The sequence below is a fragment of the Papio anubis genome, chromosome 13 (assembly GCF_008728515.1).
Source record: "Papio anubis isolate 15944 chromosome 13, Panubis1.0, whole genome shotgun sequence".
In the NCBI taxonomy this organism is placed as follows: Eukaryota; Metazoa; Chordata; class Mammalia; order Primates; family Cercopithecidae; genus Papio; species Papio anubis.
Genome location: NC_044988.1, coordinates 27,480,018 through 27,500,655, shown reverse-complemented (window position 1 = coordinate 27,500,655; position 20,638 = coordinate 27,480,018). Strand labels below are relative to the sequence as shown.

At 37.8% G+C, this 20,638-nt stretch overlaps 1 protein-coding gene across 5 annotated transcripts in view; it reads left to right on the top strand.

Moving 5' to 3' along the window:
- The window catches only part of C13H9orf135 (chromosome 13 C9orf135 homolog), an 85,099-nt gene that overhangs the window by 49,002 nt on the left and 15,459 nt on the right, over positions 1 to 20,638 (top strand). For 3 of the 5 annotated variants that reach the window (XM_017949918.3, XM_031654143.1, XM_003911791.4), the window contains exon 5: positions 17,182 to 17,239. The exons of 1 other annotated variant lie outside the window; for it this stretch is intronic. In XM_017949918.3, coding sequence (XP_017805407.2) covers positions 17,182 to 17,192 — 11 coding nt within the window. In that variant the 3' untranslated portion in view covers positions 17,193 to 17,239. Of the gene's footprint in view, positions 1 to 17,181; positions 17,240 to 20,638 lie in introns of those variants that run through there. One more of the 5 variants, XR_001895924.3, reaches the window with a different exon arrangement.

The following is a 20,638-nucleotide window of genomic DNA, read 5'->3' as shown; positions in this document are numbered from 1 at the left end:
CTTAAAAAAAGAAGGAAACCCTGCAATTTGTGACAACATGGATGAACCTAGAGGATATGATGCTAAGTGAATACAGACCCAGAAAGAAAAATACTGCATAATCTCACTTTTACATGAAATCTAAAATGTTGAATTTATAGAAGCTGAGAGTAGAATGGTGGTTGCCAGGACCTGAGGGGTGGGAGAAATAGAGAGATGTTGGTCCAAGGGTGCAAAGTTTCAGTCATGCAAGATGAATAAGTGCTAGAGATCCAATGTACAGCATGAGGATTATAGTTGACAATCATGTGTCATATACTTGAAATTTGCTAGAAAAGTAGATCTGAAGTGTTCTCATTGAAAAGAAAGGTAACTATGTGAGGAGATGGATATGTTAATTAACTTGACTGTAGTAAAAACAGTTTAATATGTAAATATGTATCAAAACATTATATCATGCACTTTATACATGTACAGTCTTGATTTAAAATAATTTAAAAAGCCCAAAGTGAGTGGCAAAGATTTTTTAAACATCAGGGCTGTGGAATTTATATTTAAACCTGACATTTCCTTTAATCCCATGTGTATTAATAAAGAGCCAGTATAACTAGTATTACTCTTCATAATATTTAAAGTTTATGTAGTTGTCATAGAAAATCATTAGTTATAATTACTTAAAATGAAGACTTCAGTTGATGTCTGTGAATAGTAGTGTACTATGCATCTTTGAGCTACAGAGGTGGTTTCACAGGAATGAGTTTTCCAGAATTTCAGAAATCTTTGCTGCTATCTGTATTTAATTTGATTCTGTATTTGACAGTTACAGAGTTAAATTATTACCCAAACATTTAAATCTTATATTGTTCTTTCAAATGGCATTTAAAAAGTATTAGGCCTGAGGAAATTACATTTGTCCCACATATCTGAGTTAATTCTTTCAATATAACCATTTAATGAGTGCATACTATTTACTAAGAAGAGTTAGGCGCTGGGAATATAGAAAAAGACATCAGCTCATTTGTCCAATGTATGAGACAGAAAAACAACCAATTAATACTTATGTATCAGCCAAGGAATATGCTTGGCTGAAAGTAACAGGAAACCTAACTAATAGCAGCTTGAATAATTAAGACATTTATTTGGTCACCTGGCATGAAATATAAAGGCAAGGAGTCCAAAACTGGTATGACACTTAAACAATGTCATCAAGAATTTGGATCTTTTTGTCTTTCTTCTTTATAAGTCTTATTAAGTAGCTTTTGTCCTTGCAATCTCAAGATGGTTGCTATGCCTCCAATCCCCATTCTGTTCCAGAAAGAAAGAAGTGAAAAAGTAAAGAGGTAAAGGGAAACCCTCCCCAGGATCTTCATCCTACGTCTATTTCACGAACTGTGGCTTGGCCACCCATGGCTACATGATTGTTTTCAGCTTCTAAGTAGAGAAAGACAAGGGAGAAGGGAATTTGGAATAAGTGTTGATTGGGCCAGACTACTTGCCACAACACACTGGGGGTGAACATGATGCAAGGGAGCACTGCATCAGATTTGGGAGGTCAGGAAAGGCTTGTAGGTAGAAGCAACACCTGAGCTGAGTCACAAAGTCTGAGTTGGAGTCAGCCAGATCAACAGGAGAGAAGGGCACCCTAGGCAGAGGATGAAGGATGTACAAAAAAGGCAGGGAGGCTGGGTGTGGTGGCTCACACTTGTAATCCCAGCACTTTGGGAGGCTGAGGCAGGAGGATCACCTGAGGCCAGGAGTTCAAGACCAGCCTGGCCAACATGGTGAAACCCCGTCTCTACTAAAAATACAAAAGTTAGCCAGCAAGGTGGCATGCACCTGTAATCCCAGCTACTCAGGAGGCTGAGGCATGAGAATCGCTTGAACCAGGGAGGTAGAGGTTGCAGTGAGCTGAGATTGCCAACACTGCATTCCAGCCTGGGAGACAGAGTGAGACTCCGTCTCAAATAAAAATAAAATAATAATAATAATAATAAAAAGCAGGGAGGAGCAGGACCGACGGGAGGCATCCTTGGCTCATAGAGCAAGAATTTGCAGTGATGACAGGTAAAGTTGGAGAGAAATGCTGGGGCTAAGAAAGCAGGACCTGAAAGCCATGCTGAGCTCGGACTTTATCATGTAGGTGGTATTAAAGGTTTTTGAGCATAGAGTGGGAATAATCAGATTTGTATTTAGAAAACAGAGAACAGATTGGTAGGCAACTGAGATTGCAGTCTCGAACGTACAAAGGCAAGACGTAAAAAAAGCCTGACCTTAAGCGATGGTGGTGTGGAGGCGGAGAAGGGTGCAGATTTTAGATCTATCTAAAAAAAAAAGAAAAAAGAAAAAAGAAAAAAGAGAAATTGACATCTACTTAAAGATTGATTAATTATGGGGGTAAAGCAGACTTGAGATTGATTCCTAGGCTTCTGGCTTAGGCAACTGGAGGGTGGTGGGGCCATTCACTGAGGCAGTGAAGTCAGGAGGAAGAGCAAGTATCAGATAGCATGTGGATATTTGAGACTGGGGCACAAGAGAGATTACTGATCCAGTCCCAACTGCTAATATAGGTATCCTAGCTGATTCCTTTGCCTCATCTTTTCCTGTCAATCTATTCTCCAACCTGCAGCTTGAATAATCCGTTTAAAACGTAACCCTCCCACTGTTTAATATCATTACAGTATAGTTTTCTCTTCTACCTTAATGAGCATTTACTATGTGTATGGCACTGAGATAAGGGCTTTACATGCCATATCTAGGGATCTTAGCAAATGCTGGGCTTGGATCAGGATTAAAATCAGATTCAAATTGTCCTCCATTTCATTTTTCCTCTCCACCTCTTACCCACTAGCTTCTTAGAGGTTGATCTCTAAAAAGTAGGCCTGGGGCCTGGGCACATGGCTCATACCTGTGGTCCCAGCATGTTGAGAGGTTGAGGTGGGAGGATCAGTTGAGCCTAGAAGTTCAAGTCTGCAGTGAGTTTGAATCACCTGTTCTGTGAAAGAACTGTATATACAAAGCGACCCCCAAATGCTGAAGGAATAAGAAAGAGGCAGACAAATCCAGGTCATAGGTTTTGGGTAGTTTAAGGGAACTTAAAAGCAGGGAGACTTACAGAAGAATGGTCTTGGGAGGCCACAATACAGGTAGATCTCCACATCGCAAATCCCCAGACCCAGGGCTTAAATCTTAGGGAAAGTATCATTGCTCTGGAAGGAACGTGTAGGTGGCTATGGATGTCAAAGCCTATGATTTCCAGAACAACAAGGGTCGTTTTGGAGGAAACTTACAATGAGTAGGTCTTCCTACAGAAAGAGTAATACATCAGTCAGACATTTGGGAGGCATTCTTGAACTTGGGGTTAGTTAGAAGTTACATGGTGGATTGGCATTTAAAATAAAGTCACTCTTCTCTCCTTGTGGCCACTGCACTCCAGCTAGGGTGATGGAGTGAGACCTTGTCTCAAAAATAAAGAAATAAAATTTTAAAAATAGGCCTGGAATTCAGCAGCTGTGGATTTGTTCTGTGGCTAATTCAGCAGATAGAAGTAGGAGGAAATGACAGGGATGTCTGTATCAGCTCAATATAAGTTTTTTTTTTTTTTGAATGATGGTTGCTGTTAAGAATGAGACAGAGATTTCCAGAGTGGTTGTAAGTTGCAGTCTCACCTGCACAATGCACCCCTCACCTTAACACAGGGTCAGGTAGACTCCATGACCGGCTGTGGCTACGTTTGTCTTAAGTAATGAATACTGCTTCTACTGCTGCCAGTGATGAGATTAACTTCAAATTAATTCCCTGCTTCTTTAAGTCACGTACTCACATTCAGACTCCTAGATGGGACCTGTCTGATTTGGTGAATACATGTCACATGCCCTTGTTCTGGCTGCCAGGAAGCTGGGTGATAAAATATCTGCCACCCATCTAGACAAAACAGAAAAGAAACAGAAATAGTTGATCTTTAAGGTTCCTTTGAGCTTAAGAAGCTGTGATTCTGTGGGCTTGGGTACATCATCTTGTCATCGAGTCGCACATGTTACCACTGGTGTTAGGGCAGCTGTCGATGTTTTTTAACTCATACCATGAATTTTATGATAACTCCAATATCAGACACCGTATCTTTTCTTATCTTACAAAACATCTTTCGTTGTACTCTACCTTACAAAGTATATCATAACTACAACCGTTAAAGACAAAAGAGGGCAAGCATAGCAAATTGTGTGTGGTGCAGGGTGAAAGCCGGCCACCTAACTTCCCGGCATCCTTACAGTGTGGCATATCCTAGTGAATTTACTGGTTTCTGGTCTTCAGTTTTACATTTCCGGAAAGCCTGTTTTTATCAGTACTTCAGAATTTATGACACATGGAGATCAACTCGTGCTCATTAAATTCACGAGAAACATCAGAATTCTAATTAGTTAATTTATGAGAAATAGAAATTTCAAGCACACCAGAAGGTCATGTCAGCCTAATAAAAGGCATTCTCTCTCTGTGAAAAACCATAGGGGAAGCCAAACAATAATCAGAATGTTGTTCACTCTTTAAAATCAGAGCAAGGGGAGCTGGTTACATGATTACAATGATTAATGGCCTTAGACTTCGGTGGCCTGATTGTAATAGGATTCTTTTGGTGGTAAGGAACAAAAATACAATTAAAATTTTCTTGGGCAAGAAGGACAGTTTATTAAAAGAATACTGGAGTGCCTCATGGAACTTTGGGAAAGTCCTTTGAAGAACCTGGCTTCAGAGATTACTGGAATCGGGACTAGAAAAAACTTGGGATTCTCTTCCTGTTGGCTTTATTCCCTCCCTCTGAGGATCAACTTCTTCCACTGGCTGGAGGATGTTACATCCCTCAGTTACTGTCATGGGAGAGTGAGTGGCCCTTTTCCATTGGTTACTATTAAGAAAAGGAAATCCCAAAGAGGGCCCTGACCTAACAGCCATGAGTAGGGACGGGAGCGGTAAAGCAGAGCCACCTATCACGAGGTCAGGAGATCGAGACCATCCTGGCTAACCCGGTGAAACCCCGTCTCTACTAAAAAAATACAAAAAACTAGCTGGGCGAGGTGGCGGCGCCTGTAGTCCCAGCTACTCGGGAGGCTGAGGCAGGAGAATGGCGGGAACCCGGGAGGCGGAGCTTGCAGTGAGCTGAGATCCGGCCACTGCACTCCAGTCTGGGTGACAGAGCGAGACTCCGTCTCAAAAAAAAAAAAAAAAAAAAAAAAAAAAAAAAAAAAGCAGAGCCACCTGGCACACACTTGTTTCTGCTGGTTCCAGATAATGACTTAAAGTCACTGTTGGCTGTCAGTAAGTCCGGTTTGGTGGACTGACATTGATGTAGTCCAGCTCTGCTTCCAGAACCAGGGGGATCTGTTTGTGAACCAGGATACCTCTTCCCCAAGACAATGCCTAGAAATAATGCCTCCCTTGTCTTTCTGACCTCTTGCTTCCTGGAGTTTCTCTGAAAGGCATTTCTCTTTTAATGGACCTGTTCTTTCTGCTACAGCTAATATCTAGAGGAAGATCCATGTTGATTTCCCATATTTTTACTCTCAAAAGACCTCCTTATTTCAAATTTGGGGAGCACGTAATGTACTCTCTATCACTTGAAGATTGATTGTTGTCCTGTTCTTCGGATTTTTTTTTAAGGGGGCGAGGGAGGGAGGAGGCAATCACAAAGAGTTGGTGAGTAATTGGCTGAAAGTCATCATTCAATATTATAAAAGTTTCCATTTTGTTCCGCAATCCCTTTCTAGAAAGATAACTGAATGTTTTGATCTTTCACCTGTATTTACTTTGCATACTCATTGTAGTTAATCTATATCTCTTTATATTCTAATTTTATTTTAATGATTTAGTTATTCAATGAATGTTTCTCATTGCCTACTTTGTATCAGACTCTGCGCTGGGAGGTGATAATAAGGAGAGGGAGAAGGGCTCAATTAGGAGGGACAGGTTTCTGTCTGCTTTACATGAGTAGAGAGATACCCAGATACTGACCTGCAGGATAGTTCAGCCCAAAGCAACTCTCCAGTGTTCTACTGGGGTTCCTGATAAGCGTATCATTTGAGTCATAACTTTGAGTGAGAATAGGGTAGGGAAGCAAGTTCACTGTTATCTATTAACACAAACATATTTTAAGATTATGGAATATTTTCGTTTTCTAAAATACTCTTCAAACACCCATCTACTCATTACCCAGTTGTAATGTAAGTTTTTAAAGAAATGGTTTATCATGATTTATATAGCCATTCAATATATCCATTTTCTTGCAGGACATTAGCTTCCAAATTTTCACTATTACAAATAAGGCCACAGTAACTATCATTATACACGCCTCCTTGAATATATATGTAAGAGTTTCTTTATACCCCATAAATATTACAATTATAAATCATCAATTCACAGTAACATTTTTTAAAAAAGAGTTTTCTTTATATTCAGAATTGCTGGGTAATAAGACATATGCACCTTCAATTTTGCAAGATATTGCCACTAGTTTTGTTTGTACATATTTATTGTTTCATATTCTCATAAATAGGGATTTTTAATTTTTATCAATCTAATAGATATTACATGGCATTTCATTGTTGTTTTACTTTGCATTTTACTAATTACTAAATTTGACTTGCAAGAGTTTTAAAGGCTGGGCACAGTGGCTTACGCCTGTAATCCCAGAACTTTGGGAGACCAAGGCAAGTGGATCTCTTGAGGCCAGGAGTTCAAGACCAGCCTGGCCAACATGACAAAACCCCATCTCTACTAAACATACAAAAATTACCCAGGCTTGGTGGTGCGTGCCTGTAGTTCCAGCTACTTGAGAGGTTAAGGCAGGAGAATTGCTTGAACCTGGGAGGAGGAGGTTGCAATGAGCCATGATTGTGCCACTGCACTCCAGTCTGGGGATGACACAGTGAGATTTTGTCTAAAAAGAAAAAAAGGGTTTTAAAAAATTAATTGTGTTATTAATCCTCTTTTGATTAGATTTATGTTATTAATCCTCTTTTGGTTAGATTTATTTCATTTTATTTTACTGTTTTTTTGAGATGGAGTCTTGCCCTGTCTCCCAGGCTGGAGTGTAATGGCGCGGTCTCGGCTCACTGCAACCTCCACCTCCTGGGTTCAAGTGATTCCCCCGCCTCAGCCTCCCGAGTAACTGAGACTACAGGCACCCGCCACCACGCGCGGCTAATGTTTGTATTTTTAGTTGAGACGGGGTTTCACCATGTTGGCCAGGCTGGTCTCAAACTCCTGACCTCAAGTGATCCACCTGCCTCGGCCTCCCAAAGTGTTGGGGTTACAGGCGTGAGCTACTGCACCCGGCCTTTTGGTTAGATTCATAATAAATATGTTCTTCTAGTCTTTGACTTTTCTGAAAACTTTGTTTATAGTATCTTTTGATGAACAGAAGTTTTAAATTACAATTTAGTCAAGACCTATATATGAAATGTCAAACTCTAAAATTTTAGAAATTACATATATATTCACATACAGAAATGTATATGTAACATACATGTAATATAGATGCATATATGTAATATTTTTATAAGACTAAAGGTTATTATGTGACTCTTTCCCTACTGATTTGTAAGGTCATTTCTGTCATACACCAAATTCCTACATTTAAGCAGATCTGCTTCCAGGCTTTCTTTACATTTTCTCAATTGGTCTATTTTTATATTGACTCTCTTTGGCACTTCATGGAGTCATATGACTATTAGGATTTGTTTGTCAAGTTCTACAAAACACCTTATTGGTGTTTAGATTGGAAGTGCTTTAAATTTTCTGGATGGAATAATTGCTATCATTATATCCACCATTCCACACATACATAAATTATTTTACGTTTTTCAACAACATTTTGTATTTTCCCCATAAATCATATATATCTTCTGTTATATGTATTCTTATAGGAAACTTAGATATTTTGTTGCCAAGTATAAATGGGATTTTCCTACTTTGATTATGCTTTCTAAATTCTTGTTGCAGGTGTATGGCTATGCTATTTTTGTATATTGATCTTTTATCCGACAACCTTGCTGAAACTTGCCTATTGTTATAATTTGTAGATTCTCTAGCATTTTGTAAAATGTAAACAACTTTGTCATCCATGGAGGATGACGATTTTGGTTTTTTTATTCCGATTATGCTATTTGCTGATGTTGATTTTGCTGGTTTTTCTTGTTTTACTGTGTTTTCTAGGCTCTCTAGTGCATTATTGAATAGAAGTGCTAATGGAGGACTTCTGTGACTAGGAATATTTCAGGGGAGAATTTTCATGAGCTTAGTTTTTATTCTTATTTTTTGTGTTCTTCTCTTAGTAATGTTGCCTTGTTCTGTTCATTTAAAGTATGATGGATTTTCCTGGACTAGCAGCAATCATAGATCATTCTATCCCAGAGGAATGAAAACTTTCAGCAGTTTGCTCAATATCTTAGTTCAAGAGTGCCCTCTTCAGTTCTAACAGTGAAGTGAGGCTTGTTTAATTAATGACACGTTTCCAGGGTGGTAAAATGTAGGAGGGAGTGATGTTTACTGATATCGTGATACTCTCTTATAGCCCTAGGATCCTTATTTTCTTGTGTTTTATTTCTTATTTTTCTTTACCTTCTAGTTGCCCCCCTCCTCTCCAGAAGCATTGTCTTCCCAAGACTATAACTGTGGTCCTGGATACTTCCTTGAAAAGTCATGCTTCAGATCTTCTGGTCTCAGACCTGTTCTCATGATTTCCTCATCAGAAAAGGGCATTCTCTTTCTGTGGGTGCTGTCCTCTGTGTTCCACCTCTGCTAGAGACTTGCCACCTCTCCTCTCTTCCATGTAATCCCTGCCTGATTCTGTTTCAGCGTGGGCTCTGATTTGACTCTACTGATTCTGGACTGTTCTACCTACACGTAAATTGAAGTTTGTGGTATTCCCTATCCTTAACTATGCTCTACCTGTGGGCAATTGTGTAGTTTTATTTGCTTTACTGTTGACCCGTATAGTTTTGGAGGATGTATGTAGATATGTGGATTTGAGGAACCAAAGGGTTGAGAAATGTGTGTTGCAACCTTCCTGCATAACTGGATTTGCCATTTTATTTCTGTGATTCTGGTCTTTTTTTGCCTTACATATTTGTATTAGGCTGTTTTTGCATTGAAATAAAGAAATCCCTGAGACTGGGTAATTTATAAAGAAAAGAGGTTTAACAGGCTCACAGTTCTACAGGCTTTACAGGAAACATGGTGCTGGCATCTGCTTAGCTTCTAGGGAGTCCTCAGGGAGCTTTTACTCATGGCAGAAGGTGAAGGGGGAGCAGGCACGTCACATGGCAAAAGCAGGAGCAAGCAAGAGAGTTGGGGGGCAGGAGCTACACACTTTTATATGACCAGATAGTGTGAGAACTCACTCACTATTATGAAGATGGTACCAGGCCACAAAGGATCTTCCTCCATGACCCAACCACCTCCCACCAGGCCTTACCTCCAGTATTGGGAATTACAATTCAACATGAGATTGGGGCAGGGACAAATATCCAAACAGTATCAATATTCTATACGTTGTTAGGTTTGTTGACATAAGATTGTTATATACTTTCTTGATGACTTGCTGTTTTAATCAGTAGATAATGATCTTTATAACTAGTAATTTTTGCTCAAAGTCTCTTACATAGGGTATTAATTTAAGAATTCAATTTCCTTTGGTTAATATTTGCTGTTGTTGACCAAAAGACCACCAGGATGGCTAAATAGTAGAAAGGAGAGCTTTATTGGAGATATTGGTTTGGAAGCTGGGAAAAGAAAGTCTCCAGCATGGACAAGGGGAAGCACAGGTTGGGTTTTATGCCTCACAGGGCCTGAATCATGCATATTCAGGAGACTTTAGGGAAAAGCTCTACATATTTATGAGGGAGCTGTGTGAGTGTGTAATGGATAAATATGTATATGACATACATCCTATGTTCACTTTGGGACTGGGTTTTAACATTAAAATGAGGTGGAATTTGGCTCTTCCTATCAAAAGGTGAGCTTTAGGACACAAAGACAGTTTATGCACAGCCTCAATCAGTTGGCAGGAACTGGTTAAAGGTCTGCAATCACTTATCAGAGAAGAAAGTTTGTAAGGCCAGTCCTCTATCCAATTAGAGTCACAGTGGTTTGGATTGTAAGTCAGAATTAGGACAATTGGCTTGACATCTCCTATTGTTAGGATATTTAGTGAGAATTTAGAAATTTGCAATGCCAAACTGTCCCTGAATCCCCAAACCATAGGTAACTTTTTGTTTTTTTTTAACCTTAGGTTCTGTCTTAGTTGATAAAGGGATGTCTATTTTGGTCTCTCAGATCGCACTGTGTATACTTTTATATATTTTTGTTTTGGTTTTTTATTATTTTATGTTTAATTTTTGTGGGTACATAGTAGCTGTATGTATTTATAGAATACATGAGATATTTTGGTATAGGCATGCAATGCATAATAATCACATCGTGAAAAACTGGATATCCATCCTCTCAAGCATTTATCCTTTGTGTTACAAACAATCCAGTTATACTCTTGTAGTTATTTTAAAATGTACAATTAAATTATTATTGACTATAGTCCCCACATTGTGCTATTAAATACTAAGTCTTACTCATTCTATTATTTTTTGTACCCATTCACCACCCCCACCTCCCCAGTGTACCACCCCCTCCCTGCCCCGACTACCCTTCCCATCCTCTGGTAACCATCATTCTACTCCCTATGTCCATGAGTTCAGTTGTTTTGGTTTGTAGATCCCACAAATACGTGAGAATATGTGATATTTGTCTTTTTGTGCCTGGCTTATTTCACTTAACATAGTGATCTCCTGTTCTATCAATGTTGTTGCAAAAGACAAAATCTCATTCTTTTTAATGGCTGAATAGTACTTCATTGTCTAGAAGTACCACGTTTTCTCTATCCATTCACCTGTTGATGAATTCTTAGGTTGCTTCCAAATCTTGGTTATTGTGAACAGTGCTGCAACAAACTTGGGAGTGCAGATATTTCTTTGATATACTGATTTCCTTTCTTTTGCATATATACCCAGCAGTGGGATTGCTGAATCATATGATAGCTCAATTGTTAGCTTTTTGAGGCACCTCTAAACTGTTCTCCATAGTGGTTGTACTAATTTACATTCTTACAACAATATATAAGGATTCCCTTTTCTCCACATCCTTGCCAGCATTTGTTATTGCCTGTCTTGTGGATATAAGCCATTTTAACTGGCATGAAATAATATCTCATTGTAGTTTTGATTTGCATTTCTCTAATGATCAATGATGTTGAGTACCTTTTCATATGCCTGTTTGCCACGTGTATGTCTTCTTTTGAGAAATGTCTATTTGAATCATTGGCCCATTTTTTGATGGGATTATTAGATTTTTTTCCTATAGAGTTGTTTGAGCTCTTTATATATTCTTATTACTAATCCGTTGTCGGAATTTTCTCCAATTCTGTGGGTGATCCCTTCACTTTGTTGATTGTATCCTTTGCCATGTAGAAGCTTTTTAACTTGATATGATACCATTTGTCTGCTTTTGCTTTCATTACCTGTGCTTGTGGAGTATTGCTCAAGAAATCTTTGCCCAGATCAATGTCCTGGAGATCTTTCCCAATGTTTTCTTGTAGTAGTTTAATAGTTTGAGGTAATCAATTTAAGTCTTTAATCCATTTTGATTTGATTTCTGTATATGATGAGAGATAGGGGTCTAGTTTCATTTTCTGCATATGGAAATCCAGTTTCCCCAGCACCATTTGTTAAAGAGACTGTCTTTTCTCCAGTGTATGTTATTGGCACCTTTCTTAAAAATGAATTCACTGTAGGTGTGTGGATTTGTTTCTGGGTTCTGTATTCTGTTCCATTGGTCTATGTGTCTGTTTTTATGCCAGTACCGTGCTATTTTGGTTACTATAGCTCTGTAGCATAATTTGAAGTCAAATAATGTGACTCTTCCAGTTTTGTTTTTTTGGCTCAGGATAGCTTTGTCTATTCTGTGTCTTTTGTTATTCCATATAAATTTTAGAATTGTTTCTTCTATTTCTGTAAAAGATGTCATTGGTATTTTGATAGGGGTTGCATTTAATCTGTAGATTGCTCTGAGTAATATGGACATTTTAACAATATTGAGTTTTCCAAGCCATGAACATAAAATATTTTTCCATTTTGTGGTGTTCTCTTCAATTTCTCTCATCTATGTTTTATAGTTTTTGTTGTAGAGATCTTTCACTTCTTTTGTTAATTCCTAGGTATCTAATTTTATTTGTGACTATTGTAAATAGGATTAAGTTTTTTGAAATTTTTTTTTTAGATTGTTCACTGTTAACAAATAGAAATGTCACTGATTTTTTTTTTCTTTTTTGAGACAGTCTTTCTTTGTCGCCCAGGCTAGAGTGCAACAGTGTGATCATGGCTCACTGCAACCTCTGCCTCCCAAGTTCAAGCAATTCTCCTGCCTCAGCTACCTGAATAGCTGGGATTACAGGTGTGTGCCACCACACCTGGCTAATTTTTGTATTTTTGTAGAGGCTGGGTTTCACCATGTTGCCCAGGTTGGTCTTGAACTCCTGGTCTCAAGTGATCCACCCACCTGGCCTCCTAAAATGCTGGGGGCTTGAGCCACCACGCTCGATCTGCCACTGATTTTTGTATGTTAATTTTGTATCCTGCAACTTTACTGAATTTATCAGTTCTAAATTTACTGAATTTGTTTATCAGTATACTTTTTTGGTGGTCTTTAGGATTTTCTAAATATAAGATCATGTCATGTACAAACAAGGATAATTCGACTTCTCCCTTTCCAATTTGGATGCCCTTTATTTCTTTTTCTTGTCTAATTGCTCTAGCTAATATTTCCAGTACTATGTTGAATAACAGTGGTGAAAGTGGGCATCCTTGTTGTATTTCAGATTTTAGAGGAAAGGCTTTCGGTTTTTCCCCATTCAATATGACACTAGTTGTGGGTCTGTCATATATAGCTTTCATTAGTTGAAGTATATTCTTTCTTTAATCAATTTTTTGAGGATGTTTGTCATAAAAGGATGTTGAACTTTTATCAAATACTTTTTCCATATCAATTGAAATGACTGTATAATTTTTATCCTTCATTCTGTTGATATGATGTATCACACTGATAGATTTGCATATGTTGAACCATCCTTGTATCTCTGGGATAAATCCCACTTGATCATGATGAATGATTTTTTTAACATGTTGTTGAATTTGGTTTGCTAGTATTTTATCAAGTATTTTTGCATCAATATTCATTAGAGATACTGGCCTATAGTTTTCTTTTTTTGATATGTCTTTGTCTGGTTTTGGAATCAGGGTAATACTGGCCTCTTAGAATGACTTTGGAAGTATTCCCTCTGCCTCTATTTTTCAGAATAGTTTGAGTAGGATTGGTATTAGTTCTTTAAATGTTTGGTAGAATTCAGCAGTGAAGCCCTCATGTCCTGGGCTTTTCCTTACTGGGAGAATTTTTTATCTTTGATCTCATTAGTTGTTATTGGTGTAAGAGTTAAAGAGGAAAGAAACACAAAAAGTGGCTCAACAGTCAAAGACAGGTTTATTTTGGAGAATAAAGCTGAGAGGGGCTTCTGGACGATTTCAGTTAGGAGCATTCCTCTCTTACAGACTAAGAGTATTTAAAGATTCAGAGCTAGAAAACTTATCATAGGCTTGGAATATTTCTGTGTTGGGAAGTTTATTGCAGGGTTGGAATGTCTCTGGTCGGAGGGGAGGTTATCTTGGGGCTGACATCTCTCTGGTTGGGGAGGGGTTTATCTTAAGGTTGGAATGTTTCTGGTTGGAGATGTCATTTGTGGTTTATGATCATGCTGACCTTAGCCATTAGGCTGATGCCCTTTGGATTTAGGCAGTTTTTGATCAAAGTGAACTTTAAAATGGCGGTGTTTGTCTCAGATGGCGATGCTCCTGCTCTGTCAACTAGTCTGTTCAGGTTTTGGATTTCTTCATGGTTCAGTCTTGGTAGGTTGTGTCTAGGAATTTACCCATTTCTTCTAGATTTTCTAATTTATTGGCATATAGTTTCCTGTAGTAGCCACTAATGATCCTTTGAATTTCTGCCCTATCAGTTGTAATATCTCCTTTTTCATCTTTGATTTTATTTATTTGGGTCTTCTCTCTTTTTTTCTTAGTCTGGCTAAAGGTTTGTCAATTTTGTTTATCTTTTAAAAAACAATTTTTAAAAATCATTCTTTTGTATTGTTTTCTTCATTTCAAATTCATTTATTTCTACTCTTATTATTTCATTTCTTCTATTAATTTTGGATTCAGTTTGCTCTTGCTTTTCTAGTTCTTTAAGATGCATCAATAGGTTATTTATTTGAGGTTTTACTTCTTTTTTGATATAGGCACTTAGCTATAAATTTCTCTCTTAGTACTGCTTTCACTGTATCCCTTAAGTTTTGGTATGTTGTATTTTCATTGTCATTTGTTTTAAGAAATTTTTCAATTTCCTTCTTAATTTTTTCATTAAACCACTGGTCACTGAGAAGTACATTTTTTAATTTCCATGCATTGGTATATATTTTTATATACGTTTACTTTCAAGCTTCTTTGAAAGTAATTTTATTTTATGTATAAAAGCAGGTAGTTGGTAATTAAAAATTGTTTTTGTTTTAGAGACAGGGTCTCTCTCTGTCACCTGGGCTGGTACTGCTATAGCTCACGGCAGCCTCAAACTCCTGGCCTTAAGGGATGCTCCTGCCTCAGTTTCCTGAGTAGCTGGGAGTACAGGTGCAAGCTACTAAGCCAGTCAGCATAGGAGTTTTGACCTGCTCCCTTTTTGACCTGGGCTGGTTCACCCCTCCTTAGGCAATCTGGTGGTCCTGCTCCTGGGAGGTCACCATACTGATGTTGAACTTCGTGTGGACACCCCATAGGCATACAGCACTATAGCTCAGAACCCCTGGGCTCAATTGACCCTCCTGCCTCAGCCTCCTGAGTAGCTGGGACCATAGACACATGCCACCGAACATGACAAGTAAGAGTTTAAAAAAAAAAATACAGTTTGATGTTCAATTTAAGTCTGAGAAAATATTTTCACTGATAGGTTTAACCTCTTTATTTTTATTATAAGTGCTAAGATATTTAATTTTATTTTTATGATTTTAATTTGTTTTATGAGCAGAAATAATGTCTCCTGTTCCTTTTATTCTCCTTTCCTGACTCCTATTAGATTTGTCTTTTAAAAAAAACCATTTGATGGTTTGAAAGTTACATTTCTAATTTGTGTTGTTTTAATTATTAGTACTCAAACTCTAGCGTACATCAGAATCACCTAAAGGGTTTGCTAAGATATGTATTGCTGGGTCCCACCCCTAGAGTTTCTAATTTAGTTGTTTTGTGGTGGGACCCAAGTATTCGCATTTCTATTCCCAGGTGCTGCTGCTACTACTCGGGAAATCACACCCTGAGAATCCGGCAAGAATTGGTGGTTACCACCCGGGTATCCAATAGCCCGTCTAAGTTGAACTTGTTATTTTGGGATTCTTGTTGGGTTCTGTGACTTTCTCGCCAGCTCAGCCATGCATTAAAATGTCTTAAAATTTCCTTTTACCCTGGTTTTTCAGTATGCAATACTCAGAGGAGTTTTTTTGGCCATCCAGTCCCATAATATTGCCAGGAATGGTGGTGGGGTTTTAATTTCTCATAGGAGAATAATTTTTCTCCCACCGTGAACTCAAGCAGAGAGAAACTTTCTTGCAAGTTTCTCTGGACTGGTAGCTGAGGTTTCTCTGGTTTATTTTATATGGAGGTATAGCCTTTACAGATTCTTGGTTATCGTTGGAGTTTAGTTCTCTGCCTCCTGTGAATCTAAGGCCAAGTCTCTTACTCTAGATGTGTAGTTCAAACGCCACATCAGTTTATGGTTTCCCATTGTAGTGACTATCCTCTTCAGCTCTAGCACCCTTTCCCTTTTGGGCTTGGCTATACTTGTAGACCTTGGGCGATAAGCATGGATGTATTTCATCCAGCATTTCTGTGTGTTTAATGGGGTGGAGGTTGGGGATGCTATGTAATCTCAGTCTATCTGGCTGTCCTCCATTATTCTTCAGCAGTCACCTGGCAAAGAATGTGGGTCAAAAAGCTCATAGAGGCAGGAAGTTGGTGATAAAGAGAATCCTTGGAATGCAGAACTCCTGAGCTCAGGGACTTGAGCCTGGGTTGCCACAAATATCATTAGTACAGGAGAGTAGTAGGTGGTGCTAAATTGGAGGTATAGTAGTCTCCCCTTATTCATAGTTTTGTTTTCCACAGTTTCAGTTACATGAGGTCAACTGCAGTCTGAAAATATTAAACAGAAAATTTCAGAAATGAACAATTTGTAAGTTTTAAATTGCATGTGGCTCTGAGTAGTGCCACAAAATCTTGTGCCATCTGGCTTCATCCAGTTCAGGACATGAATCCTCCCTTTGTCCAGTGTCTCCACACTGTCTACTGTCCCTGGCTGTTAGTCACTTAGTAGCCTTCTTCATTATTAGATTGTCATGGTATTGCAGTGCTTGTGTTCAAGTAACCCTTATTTTACTTAATGATGGCTCTAGAATGCAAGAGTGGTGGTGCAGGCATTCAGATATGCTAAAGAGAAGCTGTCAAGTGCTTCCTTTAAGCACTTTAGGTGCTTAAAGATGAAAGTTCTCAACTTAAGGAGAGCAAAAAAAAAAAAAAAAAAAATCGTATGCTGAGGTATCTAAGACCTATGGTAAGAACAAATCTTCTATCCTTGCAATTATAAAGAAGAAAAGAAAAATTCATGCTAGTTTTGCTATTGTACCTCAGACTGCAAAAGCGAAGGCCATAATGTTTGATAAGTCCTTAGCTAAGATAAAAAAAGGCACTACATTTCTGGGTAGAAAACGTGAACGGAAATGTGTTCTAACTGACAGCAATTGGATTCAGTACTATCGGAGGCTTCAGACATCCACTTAGGGGTCTTGGAATATATTCCCTAAGAATAAGGGAGACTGCTGAAATTGAAGTTGGGGGTACCCTGCTGGTGGTGGGTAATACTATATACAGAGGCTGGGGCAGTTGAGGGATTTTAAATTTTGATTAGGGCCAATCCTTCCTGAAATGTTTTTGTTTCATGTAAAGTGTATATCAATAACAATTTAAAATATTTTTCTTTTTGAAGTGATTCTTTCCTCAAACATTGACTTATCCCTCTTAGGTGTGCACTGACAACGTACTCAGAAGATTATGTTCCACCATATGATTATCAGCCACATGTGAGTACAAGAGCCATAGTCTTCTACCTATTTGTGTACTTGAAGTGATTCTTTGCACCTAGTATAGTCAAACTTGGGAAGGAAGGAGAATATTTTACATTTATTTTGAGATGTTAGCTGTTTATTGGAGTCATGAGAATGTTTTATGGTTATGATTTATTTTTGGATGTTTATAGATTTCAGGGAAAAATACTGCAGTATCTAAAATATATTAGACACTTTCTTCCTCATCTTTTTTACTTGTCCCCTCCCTGAATTCAATTTATCTGGAATAAGAACCCACTTTCTATTCATTTGTATTGCATCAACACATAAAAGTAAGTGGCCTAATATAGCTCTGGGAAATATGTATGCTAATTTAAGAATGTCCAGTTTATAACTTGAATGTATTTGTACTTTACAAATTATGCAACAGAAACAAAACAAGGCTGCTTCCAATTAGCCTTGTTCTGGAAGTCTTAACCCGGGCAGTAGACATGAAATAGAAATAAGATATTTAACTATTGATGAAGAAGAGAAAAACATCTTATTTTCCAATAGTGTAATTATCTATTGAGGAGAATCAAGATATTAAACTGAGAAGTAATTAGAATAAATAAGACAATAGCTTTCCTTCACATCAGCACTAACCAGTTAATAAATTATAAAAGAAAAAAGCATACGAATTATTATTAGCGACACAAATTCAAAATTCTTTAATGAGGAAAGTTTCAGCAAGATCAATAAAAGATAACGTGGCAGTTTATCTCCAAAGATGGCAGAGCTTCCTGTTGGCACAAGCCACTCCCCATTTAGGGTAAGGATTCCTCCATCTCGAGTTGAGGTGATCAGTAGAACATGGCAAAAGTGACTGTGCCAGTTATGAGCTTAGCTTTAAGATTGCCTCCACCTTTTAAGCCCTGAGCCACCAGAGAAGAAATCCAGGCTACTCTGTTGGAGGGAGAGGCCATGGGAGGAACACTGGCAAGCTTGACTTACGAGTGAGGAAGCCATCATGGATAATCAGTTTAGCAGAGCCTGGACTCCAGCTCTGGCTTCCATCTGACTGCAACCCATGAGGAATCACAAGAAGAAACTGAAGCCATTATCTGTTTTAAAATATGAACCAAAACATGACTGAGGCAGATATCTCAAATAAAAAGGAATAGCTACCATTTTAGGGAACTGGAAAACTAAACTAATTATAAACTAAATTTATAAGTTTAATATAATAAAATCCTAATGGATTTTGTTTTCTTTGTGAATTTTAAGATTCCAGGAATTATTTGAAAGAACAAACAGATGAGAATAATCAGAAATGTTTTGAAAAGATAGCAAAACCAATTTAGGGAAGTAAGGGATTTAGGATGCCACCTTCATTATATGCTACATTCTGATTTTTTTTTTCTTATTTAAAAAAATAATATTTAAGACATAGAAACAACAAATGTGGTAGTTTATGGTTTAATATGCTTTATATATATAACTCAAATATATTGGCAGGAGAAATGTAAATGACCCTAGAGAAATGAGCAAAGGAAATATATGGGCTGTTTACAAAGTAGGAAATATAATCAACTAACTAGTAAATATAGGGAACATGCTCCATTTACAAACAATAAACAATATGAATTAAGACAAAAAGATTTTTCTTTTTGAGAATAAAATTGGCAATATTTTTAAAACATACTGTTTGAGGCTGGGCGTGGTGGCTCAGGCCCGCAATCCCAGCACTTTGGGAGGCCAAGGCAGGTGGATCACTTGAGGTCAGGCATTTGCAACCAGCCTGGCCAATGTGATGAAACCTTGTCTCTACTAAAAAAAATACAAACATTAGCCACATGTGGTGGTACGTTGTCTGTAATTCCAGCTACTTGGGAGGCTGAGGCAAGAGAATCTCTTGAACCCGGGAGGCGGAGGTTGCAGTGAGCAGAGATTGTGCCACTGCATTCCAGCCTGGGTGATGGAGTGAGACTCGGTCTCAAAAAGGAAAAAACAAACAAAAAAAACACTGTTTGACCTAATAATTCTTTTTCTAGGAAACTTCCCCAAAGAAAAGTAATTCGAACTAGCAATGAAATTCATATGCAAATATATTCATCACTGAATTATTTATGATGACAAAACTTGGAAAGTACCTAAATATTTAGTATTACTGAAACTGCCTTTGCAAAAGTTACAGTAAGAAGGGAAATGTGACATAATTGAGTCCGTCTTGCTTCTACCAGGCTGAGCTGCTTTTGCTCCTTCTTATGTGGAGGCCATAATAGTTCTTTTTCTGAACTGATATCCTCGTTCGTAAATGGAAACCATATTTGTAAATACTAACAAAAGGTCACAAGGTTAGATTTACGGTGAGGGCTTGAACTTTGCTAAAGAATAGGCATGGTTAAATAATTACCTGGCATTGCTTAACTTGCTTCTTTATACATTGCTTACTGCTCCAGAGCCGTGTAACAGGGGTCACAAGATTTATAACTTCCCCAACTACTCACAGATAACTTCATTATTGTGAAACCTAAAGAACAGGTCTTTGAGATATTTTTCAGATTTAGCTTTTCAGCAGACAGAGAAATGTTGCCTGGTCCTGAGATCCTCTCCTGGTAACTGACTCAGCTATGCAAAGACAGTTTAGACACTCCTGTGATTTCATTCTCAGCCTATCTTTTCAGTTCCCCAGGTCCCAGCCCACCAAATTATTCTTAAAATATCTAGCCTCTGAATTATTTGGAAGGTAGATTTGAGAAATTTCTCCTGTCCTTCTGCTTGGCTGGTCCTTGATAATTAAACACCTGCTGTTCTCAATGTATTGTTTTTTGAGGGCCGGCAGGCAAGAAGAATCCATTGAGCTGTAACATTAGGAGTAGTATTAATCAAGTATGTTATAAGCATATGATGAGTTATTGTGCAGCCTTTATAATCTCCATAGATAGTTCTTAGTGTCTTGATAAATCTTCATTTAAGGGTAAAAAAATTAAGTTACAAAGTTGCATGTATATTTTATCCAAACTACATACAAATATGGAGAACATTTTAAAAACTGGGGAAACTGCCAAAATGCTAGCACAGTTGGCCAATGAATGTTGAGATTCTAGGTGACTTTCTTCATCTTTACACTTTTTAGAATTTTCCAATGTAACAAGTGTGATTGTTTATCATCAGAAAAACCGCAAGGAAAGAAACATATTATTTTAAAATGCATTTCAGGTCCATTTTCTTATTTACATGGGATTTGGCTATATCTTTAAATAAAAGACATCTAATTAAAAACTCACATTTCAAAGGACTAAATATTATAAATATAAATAATGTGGGATGTATTCTCAGGGCACATAAATCATTAACCATTGCATTATATATTTATGCTTTTAATTTTTTCAGCATTATTTTTTAATATTTCTCATGTTACTTGTTTCCACA